This window comes from Galleria mellonella, unplaced genomic scaffold, assembly GCF_026898425.1.
Source record: "Galleria mellonella isolate WM207_F2 unplaced genomic scaffold, CSIRO_AGI_GalMel_v1 utg173, whole genome shotgun sequence".
NCBI lineage: Eukaryota > Metazoa > Arthropoda > Insecta > Lepidoptera > Pyralidae > Galleria > Galleria mellonella.
Window position 1 is genome coordinate 8938704 of NW_026442016.1, and position 27853 is coordinate 8966556.

At 30.6% G+C, this 27853-nt stretch overlaps 2 protein-coding genes across 3 annotated transcripts in view; one reads left to right on the forward strand and one right to left on the reverse strand.

The window, feature by feature from the left end:
- The window catches only part of LOC113515597 (uncharacterized), a 198233-nt gene that overhangs the window by 127205 nt on the left and 43175 nt on the right, over window positions 1-27853 (reverse strand). The gene's annotated exons all lie outside the window — the stretch shown is intronic.
- On the forward strand, window positions 1405-27839 carry LOC113515470 (uncharacterized). Of its 2 annotated transcripts, none has more exons than XM_052893443.1 (3): window positions 1405-1609; window positions 19485-24972; window positions 26251-27839. In XM_052893443.1, the coding sequence occupies exon 2, from the start codon at window positions 19485-19487 to the stop codon at window positions 20442-20444; it is 960 nt and encodes a 319-aa protein (XP_052749403.1). In that variant the 5' UTR covers window positions 1405-1609; the 3' UTR covers window positions 20445-24972; window positions 26251-27839. The 2 variants fall into 2 exon arrangements, with proteins under 2 accessions (XP_052749403.1, XP_052749402.1); XM_052893442.1 differs by lacking the exon at window positions 1405-1609 and adding an exon at window positions 13313-13467.

A 27853-nucleotide genomic window follows, 5' to 3' on the forward strand; every position in this document is an offset into this window, starting at 1 on the left:
TATGTTTTAAGTTCAAGACCGCATTGGCATGTATTTTATGTGAATTCTCGTAATCGTTATATGAATATTGACTATTTATTCTTTACACTATTGAGAATGAGAAAAGATAACTGTTGTTTTCATTGTGGCGTCTCGACCACGAGTGGTCACTGGTAGTGAACAAAGTTCTTTTTATGGAAATAACTTTTTCTCATCGTGGATGATAAAATAGTTCATCTAAAACCAAGATAGATAAAATACTAATAACATGGCGGATGAAACTAAAATCATTAGCACTCCATAATATATTATTAATTTCATGTATAACAAATATATTATATTTATGAATATTTTTCTGGATGGTAATGTAACTTACTATACGTAAAAGAATTTTTTGAATCAGTTGAGTAGTTTTTGAGTTTATCTATTACAAACTATTTTTTTTTACGCTACTTAAAATGGCAAACAAGCTGAAAGCTGATGGAAAGTGGGAACCGTCGCCTATAGACATGAGCAGTACCATGGACATAACAGAGTACACTGTTTCTCTCATGATGCCCCCCATGAGTTGCCATTCCTGAGGTGAGTTATTCCTTTGTACCCTGTAAATTCACTGCCATATCCTACCCTTTAAACTGAAACACAACCATGCAAACATGACTGCTTCACGGTAGGAACACGAATGAGACAGAGGTGCCCAAGTAAACGACTTTTGTACAAAATCTTCCTCTGGTAAAATTTAAACTAACACTTATATATTTCATCTATATAATTTTAATATATACACAGATAAAATAGTATAGGTATAGTAATATTCTCTTAATGTTTATTACACCCATGACAATGCACAATATTGCAGCTAATAATTATTGCATTAAGCCTCTGGAATCAGTGACTAATCTGACAAAATTATGATACAAAATATAAAATGCATAAATAAATATATAGGATAAGGACCTGGTGATCTGTAACACAGGTTTATCCTACTTCAGACACCAGTTCTTCACAATACATTAAATTATGTAACCTCCAAAAATAAATGTATTAGAATATAATAGATGTATAACTGGTATTGTGAAGAGAATAAACTTTATTATTATTATTTTTTTAAATTTCACTAAAATTCTCATCTCCCCTCTTAAGGAGAGGAGATGGCAACTAACCCCCGGCAGAAGCACAGTCGGCCGGGGTTCAGGGCCCCAGGGAGAGAAACTATTATTATTATTAATAAAATGCTAACAAGATCAGAAAAATCTGCCAAAATTCATACATAATAAATGGTTCTTTTAATAAAGTACTGAAAATGTTAAACATGCGATTACAATATATAACTAGAGAGACATTTGACAACCCTGAAAATAACGGTGTGATGTTACACTCGTTAGTTATTCTGGTGGAGGTAGCGTCTATTCTATAGAGATTTAGCTGCGGTATAAACCACGCTGGCTGCGCCCGCGCACTCAGTTCATAATCTGTCTGTCGAGCGATAGCTTTGTCGTATTGTTGTTTGACGTAAACAACGTTGGTCGCGTAAATAAATATGTGTTATAACTAATTTATATGCGTGTTGAAGTGAAAGTGCCATAGTTTTGAATTTTGGATGAAAAAATATATATTATAGCGATAAAAGGTAATTTTTGTTAAAAAGTATATAATTAATTTAGGTATATTATGTTTCAAGTTTGTTATAAATAATTTGTTATAATTGTGATAAATAATTCATGAAATAATACATCTCTAGGTGATGACTGTTTATTGTGAAGTAATAAAATATTATACCGATAATAAACAATATTTATATATTTATAACTTATATATTTTCAAAGGCTAAAGTGTATAAAACAATATTATAAAAATATAATATAATATTCTAAAACTGGTTTAAAATTTAAATATTCCTTCCTTCAAACGATAAATCTATTTATATTGTCTATAGCTGCGTCTTAAATCTTAAATTTCTTTCTTCCCCTAACAGATAAATGGATTAAGGCTTTAATCAATCCGATTAAAAATTTAATTCTTCATGGTTACCCATTACCCGTTTGATCGTTATACGAAAAATGGAATAACGATCATTTAGAAAAAGATATTAGCCATCTCGGTCCAACTAATTGCAAGTGATGTTCTTATATATGTACATGTACATTATATATGTGTACTTATAAATTTATATAGATTAATAAGTATTTTAAATTCAATATTAGGTTCAGAATTTATTTCATTTTCATTCGATTTTAAAAAGAAGATTCTAAATTTGACTGCATCTTTTTTATGTTTGTTACCTCATAACTGCGTCAGTTATAAACTGATTTGGAAAATCCTTTTTCGTTTGGAAGGATATACTTACAAATTGGTCCCATAGAAATTTTATCGGAATCTCTTTTAATTTTTAAATCAAAATAATTAATTTGATGTAATTAGAGTAGGTTTTTGTGGAACAATTTAATTATAAAGTTTTATAGAGATGCCACAAATAAATTATCTAGGTACCCTTTTATGAAACATGTAATGTCATGTTTTTTGTATACACTAATGACTAAAACGTGACAATAAACAACAAAGGTTTTGCTCACTAAATAATGATGCGCACAAGACTGTTCATTGGCTGAGTTTTTGTAGATTATCAAATTATATATATGGAGCTCTGGAGCTATGTATTATATTTGATAAACATGTAAGTAATGTCCTGTGTAAAAAAAAAAGTTAAATAAAATATAAAGAGTGAAACCATAAAGAAATATAGCAGCAAGATTTTCTTAATATAACATTGGTAATAAACCTGTATATGAGTCTGATAAACGTTGATAGAATTTTTTATAAATAAAAATAATTAATGTAGAGGAAACAAGGCATTCAATGACTAATTTCATATAAGTATACATGTATAATGTTAAATTCATACAAAGAATCAGTCACTAAAAGACGTAATAGCTTTTAAAAACTATTTTCTTTCATTACAATTATACAAATTACATTTAGAGATAAGTACGCCTTGGATAACATTCTTATTAACTTCTTATTATTACTGTATGTTTGAATGCAATAAAGAATATATGTACAGTACGAGCATAATAGACTTTTGATAATTGATTTGGCGTTGCATGTTTTATGGTTTATAGGATACGGGAATTAACACAAACATATAGGAAATCTACGATAATTTATCTGAGTTATCCTGACATGTATCGAATAAAGACAATCAGTGTTGTGTATAGAAACCCTTAGTATAGGGGCATAATTTGTGTGATGTTGGGCAATGAGTGCATAGTAGAAAAATCTTCTGCCTCAGAAAAGGAGACTTGGCAGCGTTACATTAGTTCACTCGTGACCGCTATGTCAAAATGTCAAGATAACTTAGGTAAATTATTATATTTTTCCTAAATGATCGCGTAAATTCCCGTCTCTTATAAACATAGAACTTTCACTCATGGTGACTAAGAATTTTAAACTTCATAAGAAAAAGCAAAGGTTCAATTTATGTATATAACAGACGGACGTCTCACATATATAATTTATTCTATAGGTGTATTAACTTGTGTTGAGATAAAGTATACAAGAAATGATGTCTTAATATGTCTTCATAAATAATTTAATAATTACATAAGAATCGATTATTAATTATTTGATCGCTTGACTTTGTAATAGTTGTTGTACCCGTACTGCTTGTATCAATTGGCAACCATGTTGTACTTGGTTTTTTAAATATTCCAGTTTATGACAAGTTATTTCAATGTATTCTAAACTTTAGTTCTATATTCTGTATCCATTATATTGCCACATTATTAAGAACTGAGACACAGATATCCCCTCCTAACGAAACATCATACCTGACCTACCCGGGGTATAAGCTTGAACATTGTTTTGTTTCGCGTGCCGGTGTAAAAATGTCAGAGAATATCTGCACAGATTCTCTGAAGGTCGGACCTGTCCATTCTATGGCTGCGCGTAGATTGCAATGACCATCCCCGCATCTATGCGTGCCTATACAGGTCCCACAGCGGTAACACTGAAACCGACCAACTAATTGAGCACGTCCAAATGGCTACAGATTCCCTGCTTGAGCAGATTCTTCCCTGAAGTCGTGATTGTTGGCGACTTTAATAGTGAATGGCTTGGTTCGCGTACAACCGACTATGCGGGAAGATCTGATTCATGACTTTGCTTTGCTTATGGTCTGACACAGCTTGTTTCCTCGCCTACGCGAATCCCTGATGTGTTGGACCATTCACCTTCACTGCTGGACCTTCTGCTGACCACCCACCCAGACAACTATGTGATCTCCGTCGAATATCGTCGGATCACTGTTTGGTGCGGAGCGAGTGCCTCTTACGAGTCCGACTCCACCTCGTTCTATAGACGTCGCATTTGGCATTACAGGTCGGCAAAAAATGCGGATTTTTTCGCATCTTACCCAAAAAGGTTTGCTTCACACTGGATGATCCCGACGCCATTGCCGATTCCATTGCTGATGTGGTGCTTCGAATGGAATTATTTATAACTCTGTGGTAAGGGAAAAGCCCTGGTATGGAGCCTCCTGTAGAACAGCATCTCGTCTGAAACAGGAGTGCTTTTAAAAAAGGTGTGGCGTCGCGAGATCCTAACACCAGTGCTTTTAAAATAACTCTGCCTCTAGGTCTTTCAAAAGAGTTATTCAGAGCATATTAGTAGAATTGGCAAGAGACTGGCTAGTTTGCCCTCTGGGACTCGAGCTTTCTGGTCTCTTGCCAAAGCTGCAAAGGGAATTTCTGTAAGTCATCCTTTCCACCTTTACAATGACTCGTTGGCCCAGAACGAAAGAAAAGGCCGATCTTCTTGGATCCATCTTTGCGTCAAATCGACATTGGATGACGGAGAAACCACCACCGACCATCACGTGTTGTAGGAGCTCTATGCCTGACATTAAATTCACGCATAGCTCAGTGCGTAGAGCACTTTTCTTCGAAATCCATAAGTCAATGCTGATGGTAAATTGTGCTTAGGACGTGCGCACCAAGTTGGCTCCGGTTCTTACGCGTCTTTTTCGGCTTAACTCATCGGGCATTGTCCCAAAGTTTTTTCTGGTGCATCCGATCCCTAAAAACAATCGCTCAGATCCAGCTAACTATAGGCCCATAGCTATCACGATTTTTTCTCGAAGGTTATGGAATCCATCATTAACCGTCAACTGCTTATAGAAGAGCATGATCTGTGATCGATATGGCTTTTTTGATCTTTTCTTCAACACACCGATGGGCAGTGGCAATCGAGAGTAAAAAGTTAGTCTAAATATAAATAATCGGGTGTATTTTAATATTTCATTTGTTGCCTGCGAGACTGTGCATTTGGGTCGCCAGTTTTCTCAAGGAACGTAAAAACGTAGTCGACGGTGCATGCTCTGATTTAAAACCTTTGAATGCTGGTGTCCCGCAAGGCTGTGTACTATATCCGACTCTGTTTCTTCTGCATATCAATGATATGTTACAGATAATAATATTCATTGCTATGCGGAACTAAGAGATACATTATATAACAAAGATCTCGCGGAAAACATACCGAATAATAGACTTTTGTCTGAAATCGAAACTTCACTCCATCAAGTTTCGATCTGGGGTGAACAAAATCTTGTCCAATTTAACCCCAAATTACAAGTCTGCGCGTTTGGAAAAAGACGCCGTTTGTCGTATCTCCTCACTTTAATGATAAAAGTCAAGTCTAGGAATTCTGGGCGTTGATATATCTTGCGACGTCCAGTTTTGCGGTCATCTGCTAAGATAGCTTCAAAAAGTTAGGAGTGCTCAATAGGGTGAGACGATATTTCATGCCAGAACACCGCCTGAAATTATATAAAGCCCAAGTCAGGCCGCATATGGAATACTGTTCTCACCTGTGGGCAGGAGCGCCACAGTACCAACTCCTTCCGTTAGACCGCATTCAAAGTCGGGCGGCTCGAATTATCGATAGTCAACGCCTTACTGTCCGATTTGACCCATTGAAACTGCGCAGAGATGTTGCGTCTCTGTGCATCTTCTACCGAATTTATCATGGGGAGTGTTCTGAGGAATTGTTCGGATTGATACCTGCTGCTGATTTTAAATAAAGTTTCATCCCAATCATCTGGACGAGTGGCGGTCTTCCACCGTGCGTTTTTCATACTTTCTTCCACGCACAACCATTCTTTGGAATCAACTTCCAGCAGCAGTATTTCCGAACCGATACGACAACATAACCTTCAAGAAAAGAGTATATTCCTTTTTAAAAGGCCGGCAGCACACCTGCAATGCCGCTGGTGTTGTGGGTGATCATGGGCGGCGGTAGTCACTACCATCAGGTGAGCCGCATGCTCGTTTGCCCCCTGTGTTGTAAAAAAAAAAAAAAAAAAGAACTACTTTCCATAACAGTGTCATTTATTTGTGTTGGCAATAAAATAAATGGAAAAACAATAATATAAACACAGATTCTCTGTCAGATAAATCCGGCTGGCGTGAATAAAAGGTTAACTTCACACTTCTTCACAAAATTTAGATCTACTACCTTAGGAATCTATGACCTAATCTACGTTCGGAATAGTGATTGCATTTCCCCCTGGAAACTATTGTGATTGATTCATTGTTGAATTTGTCACGTTGAGCTTACTGACCCGGTTAATCCCTCACTGGTGCCCCGCCAAGTATATACCGATAGCGCAGGCGAGGTTACTATTTTATTATCATTCATTAAAAAAAATCCTACTCTAAAAAGAATTATCTAAATCCACTTAGAATTAACGAAGATATCGCGTAAGATAAAAAAAAATAACACATTGACAATCTCCTTCTAGGATTTTTTAAAAAAGAAATTCGCTTCCTGTTTTAAAATACCTGTTTTTCTTTAGGCATTCTATTTAGGTAGGCACGTAAGATCTTTCCTCGCGAATCAAAGCGTAACTTTTACAATATAAGGAAACGATTGAAAAGCACTTCCTTACCGTACAATGCAGTGACGGTGTCCTATAATGACAGGAGATTGTGTTTTTATTTCTACTTTTAACCATTCAATGCTGAGTGTAAATACGAGTAAAAATAGTAAATAATGAAAAACTAACAGTTTTTCAATGACAATAGTAAATGAAATTCTCAATTTCACGATTTTTTGTGTAATTATGGCATATTGTTAATTATAATACGTGATAGATATTTTTTTATTGTCTTCAACATACATGTTACAACAAAAATAAATATAAATAAACATATTTTAATATTTCTTTGACTGAATTTTGTAATAAAACTCAAAAACTGCTCAACCGTTTTTAAAAATTATCTACCCGGGCGAAATCGAGCCGGATTACTAGTATAATAATATATTGAATAACTAAGTAGTGAAAACAACTGAAAACAAATAATGAGTTTTGTTTCGTAAATACAATGCGTCGCCCTCAATTCCAAATTAAAGTTGTTTTGGAGAAAATTTGATAAGTCTAATTTTAATATAAATCAGTAATATTTGTTGACCTTGACCTTTGAACTTCTGGCAGTGAACAGAGGGATATTAAGCATCGGTTATACTAAAATTATGAATAATCATGATGATGAACTACATTTTCAAGATAAAATTGTGATGATAAAGATTAGGCAGCGTGGGAGTTATTTATCTAATTTTGAGTCTAAAGTCGTTGGTTCAATTGTAGATAATACAAAATAATGTGTTAGTTTTAAATTAAAAAAGTAACTGCATAAAGTGAATACTCAGAGAAATTAAAACTAATCATAACTTAAGAGTTTGTCTAATATGCCTACCTACGTAACTGCTTAAGATTATAGTTGTCTGTTTTTTTGTTTTTTTTTTTTTAAAGAACACCTACGAATACGATTGAAAAATAAACATTTCTATACACAGTGATATATAGAGTAAGCATAATACCTGTCATTAGTGATAGTATACATGGTCATTACATCACATTAATATAAAAACGAGTCAGCTAATTTGACAATTAGCTGACAAATGTTGACCCGTTTTTGAGACTAGAGGCTGTATCTATATAATCTAAGATTAAAATATCATTGTTTTAAACTAAAAACTTAATATATGCAACTGTTGTTCCAAAAATAAAATACGCTCACAGATATAAATGGAGTAGTTACGGATATTAATCGATTGTTACTATACCTAATAGCCTACTCTGTAAAGTACGCATTTTACCTGATAAAACTTCAATTGTGCTTATAGCACAAATACCTTTATTTTATTCATTAAATTATCTTTATTTTATAACTCGTTGTATTCTGTTAATTTGCTCTTTTAAATTAATATATCGTATGCCAATTTAGTTTAGGATATCTGTGTATCAAATTTTATTTTCAGCCATTTTGCCGTTGATGTAAGATTGAGTAACAAAGATCCACACATAAATATGCATCTAAATATCTTTATGTTCCATATCGTTACTATTTTATACATACATATCTATTTTAACTATTCACTATGAATTTTCATATATACATACTATATGAGATGGAGAAGGACATAGGCAACTTTTATCCCGATTAGTGAACATATCCCGGTTACACGAACGAAGTTGCGGAAAAAATGGCTCCCTATACGTCAACGTAGACAGTTCAGATTGCTTTGCAATATTTTCTCTATTTTCACTAATTCTGTATTACCAGAATATTAGAAATGTACTTCCACACGCGAACTTCGCTCTAACAGCTCTCTTGCTCTCTCTATTTCACTTCATCGTTCTGGTTTTCTTTCTAATTCCTTCATTCTTGAGGCCTCACGATTCTGGAATGTGCTTCCCATTTACATCAGACAAGTGTCTAATAAATTTACTTAAAAGAAAAGTCTACGAATATCTTATGAAGAACTTGTGAAATTGCAATGCAATTCATCATCGTTTTCATCATCATTACCATTGATTTCTATCGTTACTTTATTGGTATATGTATAAAATATTAGTTTAATGTATTCATGCAAGTATATTTATATGATTATAATGTGCAGTAGTTATCCATTGTATATGTTGTATAATTTGTTAAATAATATGGATACGTTTGTTACTGATTATCTACAACTTTTCAACAAATATTTAAATTTTTCACCACACAATTACATTTCTGTTTAGCCAAAGATTGACTGGGAATTTTTTTTCTAATGTGCTCAATAAAGAGTAAATTAATTAATAAAAATAAACAAGAGCCAGTTTAGAATAATTAGTAAGATTTAAACCATTTTATTTGTTATTTGCTTTGATCAATTTATATTAATTATATCATTAAATTGTTATTACGTGTAACCGGATTAACAAAATAAAAATAGGATTTCCGCAATAAAAATAAATGATGATAATTAAGAAAATATTACAGAAATACTTATATAAGAGCCTGTAAACAAGATAACAATGTATGATTGTATGAGCCTCATTGTTCCGTCGCGTCGATTGCTGTATTAATCACAATGTGTCACCAATTCATACACTTAATTAATTCTTTCCCGAACGATTGTGGTGAAATGCCTTTGGTGCCGTGCTGGGAATATTAAAAGGCGATTCTATTCTGTTACATTGTTGATGACAAGTAAATTATACTACAAAAAATAAAACACAAACTTTGTGATAAAACCAATTATTTTGATTTAGAAAACAAATTACTGAACTGAATTTGAAATATCTTAAATAATAATAAGTAAATAATATTTTAAATGAAATATCTATGGGACCAATCTGAGATTTAATTCGAGTCGATTTGGAAATTTACTTAAAAAGATATATTTTTTCCAAATCGCTTTAGAAAAAATTCAATCGAATTGAAAACTTACTCCTTTTTTGAAGTTGGTAGTAACTAATAATATTTTTATGGGAAATGGTGCGATTTTTTTAAATTTAATGAACCGTGTTAAGTATATTTTTAAAAGATTAAAATTTTAGTATAATTTGCTTATATCACCGTCAAAAACCCAATAAGTATTTTCAAGTACGAATTTAATTTTTTTAGCGACTTCTTAAATTTTAACACACATGTAATATTCGTATCTTCGGCATTTTTTAACCGAATTTGATAATTATTTTTTATATTCGATAGAGTTAACTCTTCATTCTGTATAAATTATGTCACCATTGAGGCTTTTTATAGACTTTTTTAAATTATTACCTATACTCTCGATCCAACTATGACAAAGACTTCTTATCAGGTACTGTTTATTTGTATTTCAAACTCATTATTTAAAGGAGGCCGTCAATGTAAGTCAGGCATGTGGTTGACAATTATGCATAGATTATAAATGAATCACTTTTAATGGTCGCCTTTTATCAGGTGTAACAAATATATGTTTATCTATATCTAACCAATGACAAAGTCTTTAACAAAGCAACTTAAGAATTCTTAAGTGATTTATGCAACTTACAGTGGGATCAATTCTGAGGCTTTATTTCTCTAAACTTATCTTTAAAAATAAAACTTCAATTTCGGCAAAGTGAAATCTTTATTATTTCAGCAATTAACTGTCCACTGTTGAAAACAAGCTTTCCCCATAAGTGGAGTTTTGCCAGTAGTTGCCACGCTTGGCAGGCGGGTTTGCAACTGCAGTTGCGAATAGACTTTTGGGGATATTTTAAGAGAAACGTCGTTGCTTTATGTTAAGTTCCTTTAGTCGTCTCTTACGACACCCACGAGAAAAGAAGGGGTGGTTTATTCTATGCCGTGACCACACGGATAAAAATCTTTATACCTAGGACCAATATGAAGTAAATTATATCTAATATATTTTAATCAAAATTATTTATTATAAGTTTAATTTTTAATTTACAACAATAATCTTGCGAAATTATCAAATTAAAATATTAAGTTGAGAGATATGGGGTTCTTCAAAAGGGGAGTAAAGAGGTTTCTTCAGGGTCGGCAACGCACGCGTCACCTCAGTGGCGCTTCTCTTATATGAAAAAAAAAAGATAAATTTAGGTAAATAGTGCCTTAGAATCGAGTTCATTGCCAAAAAAACTGACAGCCACCTGATGGAAGTCAATAATAATCGCCTATAGATATGAACAACAAACTCACTTTCACATTTATAATATTAATAAGGATTAGTAAGTAAGTAATTTAGTTGAAATGAACAATATGCAACAACACAATTGAAATTAATGATATGCAGATTTCGGGAGTTTCATGTTTACATTTACAATGCATCTTAAAATATATTGAGAAAAAAGCTATATATAGATTTATATACTACATCTATCTACCCAATTTATTTATTTAGTTATTATTCCATCAACAAATTAAACACTAAAGATAAATTCATAAACAAAGATATAAACAAAAAACAACATGTGTAAATTTATAAATTATTTATATATGTAGATACTTATCATCTATATATGTATACATACAATTATTTAAAATAATATACATTAACTAAATTTATAGTAATATAATTAATCATAATGGTAACATAATGGCAATTGATATCTAATACTCTAATTCAAACTTAATTTGAAATAAAATACGGAAATATAATATTCCTAAACATGTTTTAAAGTTATTTAAAAAAAATAATTTCCTCATATCAAGGCAAAATTAAATAAGGCAATTACTATTAGGATATAAATAAATAATTACCTTTAGTTGCCTTGGTTGGCGTATAGAAGCTAAAAATATATGCAATCACTGTAAGTATATCGTAATGAAGGTAAAATTGTTTCTCAGCGAAGATGTGACAAGAAAATTAAATTATGTTTTTTAGTCAATGTCGTCGAAATATATTATCTGGGTAGCAGTCCTATTAATTTTTATTCTTATGGCGAAATGTAACGTTCATAATAGCAGCTTAACAAGAATACCATGCAATAATATTCTTTTAAAATATGAATTACGAGTAGTGCCACCATATGCAACACATTTTATGATTAATATTTTAGTTCGCTAGGAGAACGCTTTAAATAATCAGTCCTAAACATTGAACATTTTTCATCTGTTTCTAAAAATTCACAAATAGTTGCGACGTTGCAATATTTCGGTAAGCCATACTTTAGCTTCTTCTTTAGAACGCTCTTAAGACTTAGAATTAAGACTTATTATTAAACAGGATCTTAATAATCCTGTTTAAGAATCTGTTGTTAGGAATATTAATTGTAGGCAATATACTCAACAACAGACATTGAAACGAGTTGTTTAACTTACGTCATTTTATATAGTCGTCCTTAATTATATTAGGCACAAATATAAATCGTTAAAATATTTCACGATAGCACCCGGAGCTGACCTAAAGTTTGACGGCTGTACGTAATTGCCTGTCAGTTCGATCACTGATTATTTAATATTATATTCAAATTTATTCGATATTTGTAGAGTAAAACATATTTTATTTCTTTCACAATTTTAATAGTAAATTATATTACAATTTATTATTATTAAAATTATGTAAATAAATTTAAAACATTTAATTGAAATTGATGAATGTTTAATATAAAAAAATAGAATATAGTGCTAAAAATTAAATTATTATTTATAATTATTGTTATTTACTTATTATAAATTATATTTATTTAAAATTATTTTTATTATTATTTAAATAGTTATTATTTATAAGTAATAAATTATAAAACATGAATTTTATAATACATATTTCAAACATCACAGAATATAATGTGGCGCTTATGATGCCCATGATGCGTTGTCATTCCTGAGGACTAATATATTATGACTTCGTATCCTGTAATTTCGCTGGTATTCATACTCTTCATATCGAAAGAGTCATGTAATCGTTATTGCTTGGCGACAGACACTCAAGTACGGCAAATATTTATACAGATTGTGAAAAACTATTTTGAATTTATGTTCAAACTATTGCTGATACAATGTAACGACACATTATCACTATTTACGTGAGCATCGGACCTTGTGCAGTGATGAACACTACTCCAACAAAAGATACAATTATTTTATTGGCATTGTAGCCTATTTCGCAAATACATTGCAAACTCATACAGGTATATCACACATTGTCCACGTATATGTGATGAAATCTACAAACATTAACAGCTATGAACTATACAGTCTTTGAACTTTACAAGTCAAGTACGTTTTGGTCATGATTAGGTAAATTTGACATTTAACCCAAACTCGATATTCGATAGGGAACTATGTGCTCACGTTCGCAATCAGTTATGAGGGCTAATTAAAGGCGATAATTAACGAATAATTCACACTTACTATGATGGAAACAAGATGATGTAAGGAGGAGATTTTGAGTGACTGATATCTATTAGTTCGCTTATAATAGCTTAATGCATAGTTTACGTCAATCTGCGTGAGTCGGCGTGTGTTGATAGCGAATTGAAACTGTTTTTACGGTAGTATTAAATTCGTATAGAAAAACTTTATTTATTTTGTGAACACGATTATCTGTACACGTTTTACACGAAACATAATAAGTTACACGCGCATTCTGTGGAACACAGTCGTCTTCATGTGCATTCCGAAGAATACTCTCGGCTACGCGTTCGTGCGCATTCTACTTAACGTCGCAGTCGCTGAGGTAACATTCTGTGGACTATTTTTCGTATATTGAAGGACATAATTTGTTTCTAACAAATAAACAAATATCTTTTCTAAATAAATGAAAATATATCGGGAAAAAAAAAAGTTTATGTTAGAACTATGTCCTAGAAAGTCACATATAACAAAACAAAACTGCATTGTTAAACTCTTTCTCACTGTACAAGAGGGTTTTATAGTATTAATTTAATAAAATCTTATCTATCTGATAGAATACAGAAAGTGAAGATTTATGAGTATTGCAAATGGGTGTACCTCAAGGATCTATTCTCGGTCCATTTTTATTCATAGTTTACATTAATGATCTCCCATATGCCATGCAGGATAGATGCGGCATAGTATTGTTTGCAGACGATACTTCATTGATTTTTAAAGTTAATAGAATGACTAATAATTATGACGATGTAAATAGTGCTTTTACTGCACTGGTTTACAACTAACAATCTAATGTTAAACGCTAAAAAAACAAAATGTGTTAATTTCTCTCTATCTAAAAGTTCTAATACTAATTGCAATATTAAATTAAATGACGAATCTCTCTAATTTATAGAATCTACTGTCTTTCTAGGAATCACACTAGATAATAAAACACAATGGGGTGCACAAATTCAAAGCCTTGCAGCGAAACTAAGTTCAGCAGCTTTTGCCGTGCGTAAAGTTAGACGGTACACTGATACTGATACTGCTAGATTAGTCTATTTTAGTTATTTTCATAGTTTACTCTCTTATGGAATATTACTATGGAGAAAAGCGGCAGATATTAAGAATATATTCATATTACAAAAACGTGCCGTTCGAGCGATCTACTGTATGAAGAGTCGTGACTCATTAAGAGAGAAATTCAAAGAGGCAAATATTCTCACCGTTGCTTCTCAATTTATATATTCAAATATTCTATATGTTCATAAAAATCTTGACTTATTTCCAAAAAACAGCAATATTCATAATATTAATACTAGATTTAAAGACAAACTTGCTGTCCCCAAGTATCGTTTAGAAAAAGTTAATAGGTCTTTTATGGGAATAGGTATAAAAATTTACAATAAGATACCAAAGGATATGTTGGAATTACCCTTAAATAAATTCAAAACATCTGTAAAATCATATTTACTGAGCAAAGCCTATTACTCACTAAACGATTACTTGAATGACGAGTGTGCATGGCAATAGTTGTTCATGCACTGAATTTTCATTTAATGTTAGACATAGACACCTATATAAATATACATTGTAAATAAACTAATATTTTAATTCAATTGAGTTTCTTGCCAGTTCTTCTCAATTGGATCTATATACCGAACTGGACGGTAGGGAAAATATAAAATTATAATGTAAAAATTTGACGTTCATAAGCGGCTAAAATGTCCTACATGAATAAATGATTTTTGAATTTGAATTTGAATTTGAATTAAATGTGATAGTATCAAGCATATGACTAGCTTACCATACGATAGCAAGTAGTGACCATTTACCTGTACCAATATAAGTATTGATAAGAAGTTATGATTTAATTGATGGTGTTGATTAATGGCAGTTGATGAAATTACAGATTTCAAATTTAATAATCATTTGCTTTTTTATATAATATCAGACTAGGTTCGCTATATGAGATTATTAAAAGTCTATTTGCGTACAGCATTTAGTCATGATGTCACTATTCCAATTTCGTCTCTAGAGCGAAATACGAATGTAAAGTAAACTCGAGGCCAAAATAGACTAATACTCGTATTTTCCTCTTATGATAAGAGATCCGTGCTCAGTTGTGGAACAATTACGGGATAGTGTACAATAGAAATCCGCTTTAATAAAGTTAAGTTATAGATAAGAAGTTTATGTACTATTTATTTATTGGACTTTAATAATTCTAGACAATGTACGTAGGTACTATGTCTATAAATAATCTAAATACAATACTATATAGTCTAAAAATAATATGTAAATATTATCTCGATTATTTTAGTATCTTAATTTTATTATAATGACAAAATCTATTTATTCTTTATTTCCTCCTACACAAAGGTTGTCTGGAAGAGATTGCTTAGCAATAAGACCGTCTTTTGTACTACACTATACTTATTGAAAATTCTTCAACAAGTCCTGTAATATTGATGGAATAAAAAATAAAAGAAAAATAAAATAAGAAAGAAAACGTTTAGTTTTCCGTTGTTGATGTTAATATTATTTATTTTAATATTTAAACTCAAAACAAAATTAATAATATTTTACATACACATTTCGATTTAATCACTACATTTTATGCATTGTGTTAATAGATTAATTTTTATTTACTTACATACTTGTCTAGTGTTTTATTCGTATTTGATTTTATACTTATTTTAGAGGATACATGTAAAATTCTTTTGAATATATTAAATAACTTAGTAAATATATTATAGATATATATTATATATATATATATATATATATATATATATATATATATATATATATATATATATATATACCATATATATATATACATATATATATATATATATATATATATATATATATATATATCATACACAAATATATGATTACATTAGACAACAACAGAGTCCCTCTTAAACATCGGAGACCTATGTTCAGCAAGGGACAGTCAATGGTTTTTTTTTGATGGGTGAAAATGGAATGGCAACCTCGCCTGCGCTAACGGGATACGCTGACGTAGCACCAGTGAAGGGTCATCGATGAGAATGAAAACAGGCCAATTAGCCCATCATGATGAATTCATCAGGAATTAACCATGATAGTTTCCAGGGGGAATAACGAGGACGTCGACCTGGTTGGGTATATTGCTAGCAATGGCATTTTTAGTCTCCATTACTAACAATTCCTTTCCCCCCAACAGTCAATGGTTGATATGCTGATGATGATGAAAATCGGTACCGCTTCGATATTAATATACTCGTATTCCTACTATGGAAGCAGATGGCCGATAAAAAGGTCATTATCACTCATTTCGGTATTACTTATAATTTCTTTGCTCTTTATTTTGATATTATATTAACCGATATTTAATATACTCGTTAATGGACCTAAATATAGATATTGTAAATACGATATATAAATATTAAGGTATATTTATTTTAACGGGTGAGAATAGAATGGTAACCCCGCCTACGCTATCGGTATACGCTGGCGAAGCACCAATGAGGGATGATAGATGATGATGAAAGCAGGTCAGTTAGCCAATCGTGATGAATTCCGCTGGAATTAACCACGGGGGTTTCCAGGAGGAATCGCGTGGAAGTCGACCTGATGAGGTGTATTGTTGGCAATGGGTCAGTTAGACCCCATTAACCACTAACAATCCCTTTTCCCCATTGAGATATATAACCCACCTCTATTTTACATTACTTTTTTGGCAGTCGGGTAAAAATAAGTTTGAAATTTAATATTATTATTAGTTGTATGAGGATAAGTCCTCTGATATTAACAGTTGCAAGGCTGCCCTCATGTTACAAGGCTTCTAACGTGACTTACAGAATAAAAATTTTACATGCCCTTAGATGCACAAAGCAAGTGACAATCATTAGTTATAACCTTGATTAATATTTATCAGTATATAGGTAATAATTAAATAATAAATGCTAACTACAAACACTTATAAAGTATCTAGTTTCTAATTGTTTAGAATCATACAATAATGTCAAGATCATATACTTCTAGATAGAGCACTGAGTGTCGAAAAACGATTAGCCAATAATATTTTTTGCATCACGAATATATTTTTAAAAACAAAGTGCGCCATTTTTCGGTAACTCAATTAAAAAGTTAGTCCAGATGAACTTTTTTTTAATATAAATTGATAACTTATGTAATATTGTATACAAATTAAAGTATATATAAAAATCAAGACATATACATATTTCAAGTGTAATCTTAGTATTAGATCCAATTATTATTAAGTAAAGACGAGTATTATTTTGAAATGAAATGTTTTATTTATTCCGTTCTTTCAAATATAGACTTGAGAATATTTTTATTTTTCACTTTTTAATTAACTATACAATAGATATTTCTGTCACTTACTAAGTTATTACTATTTTATGGTATTTCTATTTAGCTATACAACAAGGAATAGTCTAATGTGTTCTTAGCGAGGGGAAAAAAGATTGTTAACAATAGAGTCATATAGTCCCATTCCTAGCAATCAGGTGAGCTATCAGGTTAGCTATCAGGTTGACCTCCACATGGTTCCTTTTTGTTCCAACTAATGTGGTTAATTATTGTTGAATTCGTCACGATAGGCCAATTGACATGCTTCTATCTCACTGGTGCATCAGTGTATACCGATAACATACGTGAGGTTACTATTTAATTTTCACGCATTATAAAAATAGTGGTAAATCGTTGCCATTGAGATTAATATTTGAATGTGTATAATCTAGAATAATTTATTCAAATTTTGTACCTAAACAACTATTACACCTAGTGTTAATAATTCACTTGAATTACCATCTGTAATAATCTACAACATGGTACATTAGCCGTTCCTAATGTACTGCGTCATATCTTTTCAAGTACTAATTTAAGTCTATGTACAATGCATGCATTACATATAATAACACTAATAGCAATTTATTTCTGCTACGTTGTCATGGAAAATAGCTGAATAGATTTAATTTTATAATTGGGTAAATATTTATTAACTTAAAAACTGTTGTGTATTTTATCAAAATTGATCTAGTTTCTTATTCAATGTTTTTCATTTAATTTGTGAAGGGACTTTTATAATACTTATACCTAAGTAGACACTAGCAAAGGGTTCTCCAAAATATTTTATATATAAATATAATATGAACTTATACATTTCTAAAAAACAGCAAAAGCTATAGAAAATTAAAATTAAAAAAAAATAATATAAAAAGTAGCTCTGTCCATCTGGTTTTTTATCTGGATTCAAGATACAAAAATAACAAATTTGATCGAAATTTGTTAGTTTTGTATTTTTGTATTTTTTGTAATTATGGAAAAAGATATGAACTATTAATCGCATTTTTTTCAAATACATATACATTATAGATACGTAAATCAATATAGTCATATATATACATGAATACAAATGTTAGTATTGAGCGGGAATCAAACCTGCAACCTTTGGAAGGTGAGAAAATATTTTTAATTGCTACTAATATGACGTTTGTTCTATTTCTTCTATCTATAAACGGAGAAGGAAGTATTAATCTAATGACAGTATAATGGTCGACTATTGTGATTAACAATGTGGCGAGCCTTAATTGCTGTTAATACGAGAGTGCCTGTCAGATAGTGAACGCAAATGACGCGGCAATGCTAATTATTGCTCGCTGTTTACAGAACAATCCTGAATTCCAATTTCGAAATTCACCTAGCAAATATTTTAATATTTCGTGAAATGAGTTCGATTTTTTAAATAATAGCAAATATTTTTTTATTGGTAATATTTAAATAATGATAATGATAAATCGTGACATAGGTTATATACTTGTACCTACTAAAAAAATTTATGACTTGTTTCATTAATAAAATTAATTGTTTTTCTTCAAACGCTGCCATGTCATCAGTGTAGTAATTCATAGTTTATAATATACATGATATTGTTCACGTTTATTTGCAATTCTGTAAAAAAATTTCAATGTAATATATCAACGATAAATCTTAAATTTATACTTCTACAGCTATATTAATATTATAAAAAGGATTGTTTGTAATGAATAAACTCAAACAAAAACTACCCAATCGATTTTCAAAAATTCTTTCAAATATAGAAAGTTACATTATTAACAAGTAACCAAGGTCAAATATTATTTGAAAAAAATAGAGATTCATACTTAGAAAATTACAATAATGGGTTGCATTATTATAAATTAAAGTACCAAAAATTTGTTTATCTAACTGATATAAAATACTAATTTATCTTTTTATCTATCTACCTGTACGAAGCCGAGGCGCATCGCCAGTTATTCAGTTATATTTAACTAATATTTAATAATATTTGTTTTTATATTTCAGATGGCGGCAAAGTATTGTATTCTGCTTGTCGCGCTGACAGTACTTTCAGTCAGTGCTGCACCAAGTGAAGAAAAGAAACCAGAAGAATTAGTTAATATCGAACAAACAAATGAAAACCCAAATAGTAAAGCTTTACCCTTCATAGACGAAAAAGATACCCAGCAAAACCAACGGCAGAAAAGATGGTACAACTTTTATGGTTTTTCATCATTAAACCCAACATTATATCCAAGTTATGGAAAAAGAGATGACTCTTTCAACTCTGGGTACGGCTCCGAGGATCCTCTCGTAGAAATTCACAGGAGATTGCAAGTGCTGAGCGATGTAGTTAGGCAGCCGGCACCATCATTGCCCTCGTTTGCTCCAAATCATTTCCCATTTTATCTTCCTGTTTTCTATATACCACAAGTAGGATGCGATTGCTCTACTACACAAGATGAAAATATACCAACTAATACTCCTGACAATAAAAACAATACATCACCAAATATAGAAAACAGATTCCCAGAGATGGACGATGAGAGACAAAATTGGGGAGTTGTTAACGAAACTGGACAAGCTACTGATAACCAAGAAGAAGATGATGATGATGGTGCAAGGCCTATATCTTTTGAGCCTATTAAACCTGATAGGCCAATGGATAGACCAGCCCCACCTGTTGAACATGGTAGTAGTCAAGGCACTGTAAACGATTCAGTCACGACAACAACTAGACCGTTTGAGAATCCGACTACGCTAAATCCAGTACAGAATCCATCAACTGTGAATCCTTTTCCAGAAGCCCCTAGTGCATGTGATGGTGCAGTGTTATCTTGCTGTCATCAACTTCAGGTGACTTATGATTGTTTTGCTTTACAAGGGTGCCCCGATCCAACGGCTTATGGAAATCCTTGTGATTCCAACGTCATACTCAGAGTGATCGATAGATTCCAGAGGTTCTATGGACAAAGAACTGGATAAATTGTAGAATTAAGATAGTGAAATTACATATACGAGATTAATAACTATCATAGCTGCCAGAATTTAATTTATTTGTGTTGTATTATTGTTTAAATGCCTCGCTTTCGTAATTTTAAACTTATATATTTATATTATTTATAAATGTACATATAATTACTGTATTACTAAATAGTGAAGTAAATTACAATAAAAAGAAAACAATTATCTACAATGTATTACAAGTATAATTAATAAAGCAACCTCTTATTTTGCATCCCACAACTTGTTAGGTTCAGAAGGAGGGACTGATTTCAAGATTTGGTAAAAAGGTTAGTTATAATGATGCGTTAGGAAATATTAAGGAAGCATTACTATAGCTATAAAGAATATTTTAATTTCACGTTTTTGATGTTATTGTATTTGTGTATTATCGCATAGGATTTGTACTGTCTTCTATAAATACGGAGTTTTATAACTCCTACTTATATGAAAGAAAATAAATATAATTTAAAAACCATTCTAGAATAATCTTCACTATTAATTACATAAAGATCATTTGGGATCATGAATAAATTGTTTTGTTGTGTGCATGTGTGTTAAGTAGCCAGTCCAGGCTATTTCATAAAAAAGAACATCTTATATAATATTAATTAATATTTTTCCTGTTATAAATTTAAGATTGTATTAAGTAAATATTTATTTATTTATTATTTTGCAAACGAAAAAATATTTATACAGAGCAGACTTAATACCTGTTTAAGGTAAAACACCGCAGTGGAAGCGTTTTATAAGGGAAAGATTCTGTCTGTCGAGGAGGACTAACCTGGCATCGGCTTCGTGAGTTTTTCTGCTGTAGGTAATCGGTTATTCCTCAACTCCTATATGCACGCACACACAAATTTTTACAGGTTCTTATGGGCACATACAGTTTAAAACACACAAATTACATTTGTTTTATAGGAGCAAGCGTCCGTATAAACGCCTCAATTCTGTCTTTTTTATTCGTTAAATAAAGTGGGAGAAAAATAATAATGACGGACTCCAATATTGTAAACAATCTCTGTTTTATTACAAAGGGATTAAGGCTTTATTTTGAACAATACCATTAGGCATTCTATATAGTATATAATTACATAAATATGCAAGTAAGGGTCCTATAGATGTACATAGTGTTATATATATTATAATTTAATAAGAAGTTACCGTCCTACAAAAAAAATTACAACAGGCCTTTATATAATTTTGCTAAGTGTTACCTATTTAGAAATAATATTTTAGTGTATCTTGTTTAATTAATTCTTGTATTATTAGTTTATAAAATAAATAAGGATCGGTGATCTCGTACTGCGAAAAAGAACAAATCATAGTGGCCTACTATACTTTAAGCTGATAAATTGATCGAAAATTATTCAATTACTCAGCTTTTCTAGATAAAGTACATGCATTTCTTGTATCCACGTTTTTTGTAGCAGTACCTGGATTTTATGAAATTGACATACATTTTAAGAAATTGATATCTGTTACAAAGATGGAGAATATTATGCTTAATACATATAACATAAAAATAAAAGTGTTATGACATCAATAACAGAATACATTTATTGCCTCATACAATTATTTCTACATTAATAATAAATTAATGACTTCATCTATCGCACTGCGCCATATTAAAACTAAACACCAGATATTACTTTGAGATATTTGGACACTTTTTGATAGTAATACTATTATCATAGTATGATAAAAAACGCCAAAACAATGTTTTCGTTTCCATTTCTTTTTAAGGTAAATTTCACTGTGATTTCAAATTAAAATTATATTATAAATAAAAGATGTAAATTCATTCATTACGTGTAGTAACACATGTTGATAAGAAAAATGAAAATGACTTTTTAAGAGACAACACAAGATAAAATTTCAAATATAGGTGTACATATACCTGTTAAATTTTTTTCTATAGTTTGTTGTTTGTATAATGATTAGCTGTATAATTTACTTGCCTTTTCGTGACCTTGGCTAAAGAATAATCATAATTATTTATTGTTGTAAAGTTCAAACAAAAGGCCATGAGATGTTCTTGTCACGAATTGATGTACTCAATTGTATTTCGACTAGACTAGAATAGAACGTTGGCTAGATAACTATAGTTTTATGTAGAACAGAATGCATCTGTCTATAAATATAAATAGAGATCTATTTTCAGAAATTCTAGATGGTTGTTATCTCTGTGTGCGATAATTTTTACAACTCAGTTCTAAGTTACCTGGAGGCTACATACGTAGTAGGTACTTTATAAAATAGATTAAAAGTCTATGGCTAGTCTAGTGTATTTAATATCTATGTAATTAATTTTCTTGGGTTGTAAACATAAATATATTTGAAATCAATTCATATCATTATATTTATAGATATGTATAATGCAGATTTTTAGATGCATTAAAATTATTCTGTTATTTCTTAAATGTATTAGTACAATCTATCAATAAAATATTATATTATACTGTAATATACATATATTTATTCATAGTTCGTAGAACCGACAATCGATGGGAAAGACAGTTTCTTGAGAAACGTCCCAATACAGGCAAATACAGTGTAGGATGACCCTCCCCCCCCACTAGATGGAGTGAAAACCTCAAATACATTCCAGGGAGTCATTAGATATAAATGGTTTAGGACCATTCCATTATAGCAGTCTATAAGGAATACCTACTTCAGTTATGGACAGATAACGTTTGATATGATAATGACATATTTATTTGTCAATTACTAATAATGAATATCAATAATGTTTTTTTTTTATTTGAGAAAATAAAAAAAATAAATTAAATTAATGTTGTAATTAAATTAATTATCAATAATTATTTTAATTATAAAATATCAAACATAAACCATGATTTTATAATAAATTTATTTATATGTATGAAGTCACTTTAAGCATAACTTAAGGCTGAAATCTCAGAGCAACTTGAGACAATAATATTACAACTCTTAGTTTTCAATACTTAATTATAATGCTTAGTTGCTACAAGTTTATTTTTTACTGTACACGAATATAGTGATAAGAGCATTTAATTTTTTAACGCGAGCCGAACTTATCTCTAAAAAGAGATTTTTACCAGAAAACCTTTTCATGTGAATTAAAATGTTATATAAAAATAAAAATAGTAACATGTTTATTTCTGATGTAAAAATTATTATTGAATTTTTCTTTATATAATTTGGAGTAGTAAAGAAACTGACGACTCAGCTTATGGGAAGAAGCAGTAATTCTTGAGTAGGCACCCTGTACGTGTAAAAGCAATGTAAAACAGCCCCCTATTTGATGGAGTGACGACCTCAAATACATTACAGGGAGTCAGTGGATGCAGGTGGCTCAGGAACGTTCTTTAGTTTATGAAGGAGGCCTATCTTTAGCAGTGGGCGGATAATGGCAGATGTGATGATGATGATGATGATAAACGTATTAAGATTGGGTTTTATTTCCCAAGAAGTCGGAAGTCCATATTATTGGTTAGTTGTTTATAATTATTTTGTTTAATTTAACTTCGTCAATATTTAAGGATTGACTGATCGGCGCCAAAGACTGTCTCTGTCTGTAATTCGTAGCTTGAACAGTCAACACTAGGTTCTCAGCAGCGTTCGATTAATTGCCTAGTGATGCTTCGTATAGAGATGAAACACGTGTCGCAATATGTGTGTAGATTAAATAACGGTCGGAGATTAACGACTAACAGGGAAGGTCGTACAGCCTCTACTAATTGTAATAGTAATCAATCCTCAAATGTTGGCAGTCGCATGGTTGGCACTAATGGTTGCGAAATTAAACAAAATAATTCAAATTAACTAACCAGTAGCGTGTTAAGCTTCCATACACAATTATACAGTAAATCCATTACTACATACCACTTTTCAATTTATAGTGCTTAACAGCCTACAAATTTAGCTAGATTGTGATAAAAACGCAAATAAGATAGAAGTCTATGTAGAAACAATGTCTTTTGTATAAAATCTCTTTCTAATATTTTACTACAGTATTATTATAAGTATATTAACTACAATAAAAGTTAAGTTAGTTACAATAAAAGTACGTACAGTAATATTATATTAAATCCATTAAAATTCAATGATAGGATACCTTAGTAGTAATATATATGTATGAGACAAGACAATTTTCAGAAGTAGGAGGAAGATGTACTTAATTCGACCTGTCAAACTGAATTCTCAACTTTTCAAATTCAATTCTCCCTAGGTGAAATTAATTGAGTGAAGTTTCCGTTCCCTCCAAGTCCTGTATATAATCATCTAAAAATTTTCGCATTGGGAAAACCCCTCTGATCGATTGTATTTACAAATAAACGGATTGATAACAAGAAATGATTGGACTACGTCAGAGATTGGTAAATCACCAGCGTGTGATCAACGCTCCGTCTTGCAATAAAGAGGTAAACACAGCGAAATCATGCATTCGTAAACATTACAGACTCTTAGAGAGTCGTGTGTTGTGTGCCAAGGTTTTACTCGTTGTACAAAAGGAATTAAAAACGCAGTAAGTAAGATTACATTGTTAAATTACTAGCTTGACAGGATAATATTATTGGTGTTGTTAACTAAATTGTTAATTCATTTTACTCTAATGAATATTAGATTGTTAACATACATATTTTATAGGTTATAGACTAGTAACATAGAGTAATTAAACTAGTAATAATATCAACATAAACATTAAGTTATGTTTAATATTAAATCCTATTTTTGGTTTAGATAGTGAACATTTTTTTTTAACATACCGTATGGTTTTAGCATACCATAACACAAATATTTAAAAATATTGTTATTTGTTAGCACTGATTATTTTTTGTATTATTACGAGCAACTATTATTTTCATTGATTATAAACTATATAAGAACACTTATAGCACAAGTTATTTTTAATCATTATTATTATCAAGATATTGAGTTGCTGGTATTAAGGTTCAACTTATCTCTGACCCGTGAACAAGCATTATACAGTGTCCTTGTATGGGGAAAACCAGATACACTAGTTTCTGATATTCTGTGTATATATATGCAAAGCTATCATTAATTTCATTCACGTATCTCTTGTTAAATATTTTTTTTCATTTAATTTTGTTATTTTAATTTAGAAAAAGATTTTAATTTTGTAAATTCGAATAATAATTGTGAAGAAATATTTCTCAGGTAGAGAAATCAAATAAGGCATTTTTCTTATTATAAAATTATCTATATTGTATTAGGCTTAATTGTCTCTGCTATAAGGATGAGAGATAATTAAAGTAGAATACATTCAGAATGTTGTTTTCTGTTGAGAAGAACAAAATAATTTAGTAATTTAATACTGAATTGGATACAATGTCTATTACAAATTATATATTAATATATCTAATTGATATCAATCAACGTATATATTTACTGGCATTTTACAAGCAAACGAATAATAATCAAGGCTGAGTTTATTAATAATCATTATATTAACCTAAAGTATCTTGGAAATTCAAAATATATTTTGAATTATCAAAATAGCATTTTATCTAAATATGATAGGAAAAAAATATAATTAAACTGCAGTATTGTGACTTTTTGATGTAACTTCATTATATTTACTACATAATATAAACAGTATAATAAAAATATAAGTATTTTAATAATAAAACATAGTTGAAAAAGTTACATTTCCTAATTGGCTATAAAAAGTTTAGGTACCACATTTTATGATAGCGCCGAACAATTTCAAAACTGTACCAACGAATATCAAACTCAGCGTTCTAAAGCATTAACGACTAAAACTCATTTTACTATATTCCAGTTATGGCCGACACAGCAACAATTATCTTAATAACAGCGCTGTTTGCTCAAGCAATTTGCGCACCACAAGCGGTAACAGAAAAAAGTCCTAGTACATTCCAGAGCCCCGCGAATTTATCTATCGAAGAAATAACATATATAATCAAAGTGAGAAGCGGCAATGTGAACGATGCATCGCCGCCTCGGTTCCTGACGCCTTGTGCTCGAGCCATATTGGGATGCTGCAATGGATCAGTGATAAATGAAAATTGCTCAGAGTCCCTCAAGTGTGGCGCTTTTTTCTTCGATGCCAATCCTTGTGATGACAAATTTATTTCAGAGGCTTTACAAGCGGCTAGGGGATTTTACGAACAGTTTAATGTTAACGCAGTGGGAAATTAAACAGAAAGTTTTAAATGTGATTTGTGAACGTTGACGTTAATTTATGTTAAATAATGTGAATAATAAAAAATAAGCAAAGGTATTCGAAATGAATATCAGTGATATAATTTAATACTCATAATCGATGAAAAATGACTACAGGACGATATTAAAATTCATGAATTATTAAATTTATGATTTATAAATAACATTTATAGTGCTAAAACGAACATGTAATATAAAAATAATAACGTATAGACTTAAATAATAAAAAATATTATTAATAAGTAAATGTAATTTACCAGATTGTAAAATATTTAAATATTTTACGATAAAATTGTTAATAGTTTCAATTTATGTTGTTCTATTAATTAATAACAAATGTTTAGACGATCAAATAGTCCTTATGAGCTATTAATACTCAATCATGTCGAAACGGCTGAATAGTTTGTAAATGTAATAGGTGGTGAGTACAAAGATGAATTATGTTTCGGAATAAATATACATTACATACATGATAATATAATAATAAATTTTGATCCACAAGACAAAAAAAAAAAACACCAACATTAATCATAATAAAATTAGTTATTCTGATTTAAAAACCACTCTACTAAGTCGATATTGATAATTTCTATAAGGTCAGGTCTGAAAGTATCCTTTCAAATAAAACAATTTTCCAAATCAGTTTATATACAAATGAGTTATGAGGTAACAAACATAAAAAAAATTAATCGAATTGAAAACCTATTTTGAAGTCAGTTAAAAGACTCTTATCACGATCCTTGTTCGCACTAATCTCCGAAACCGCTATATCGATTTTAATGACATTTTGTAAATGTATATTATTTATGAGAACTCCCGATATAGAGATAGTTTGGTTTACCGTGACCTTCAATGGATTCGGTAAATGAAGGTAAAGGGCAAAACAAGATTTGTGGGGTCAGCTAGTTGTATGTTTTAAGAGATTACTGTTTTTTTTTTTTTTTAAATATGTTCTTCTCTCCAATAATCAATATATGGTTTTATTTCAAGTTATTGTTGTGATATATTGCACTCTATTTCCTTATTCGCATTTTACATCCTGGGAGTGAAAGGAGTGTTCACATAATTGTATTTTTGTTCCCGTTATAGGACTTATTAACATTTTTGCGCAACTGTACAAGAGTCCAATGTTGAATTTTGAATACAAAAGAGGTGAAATTAAAGAATAAAATCATGACAAGTTTATGCTTATTTATTAT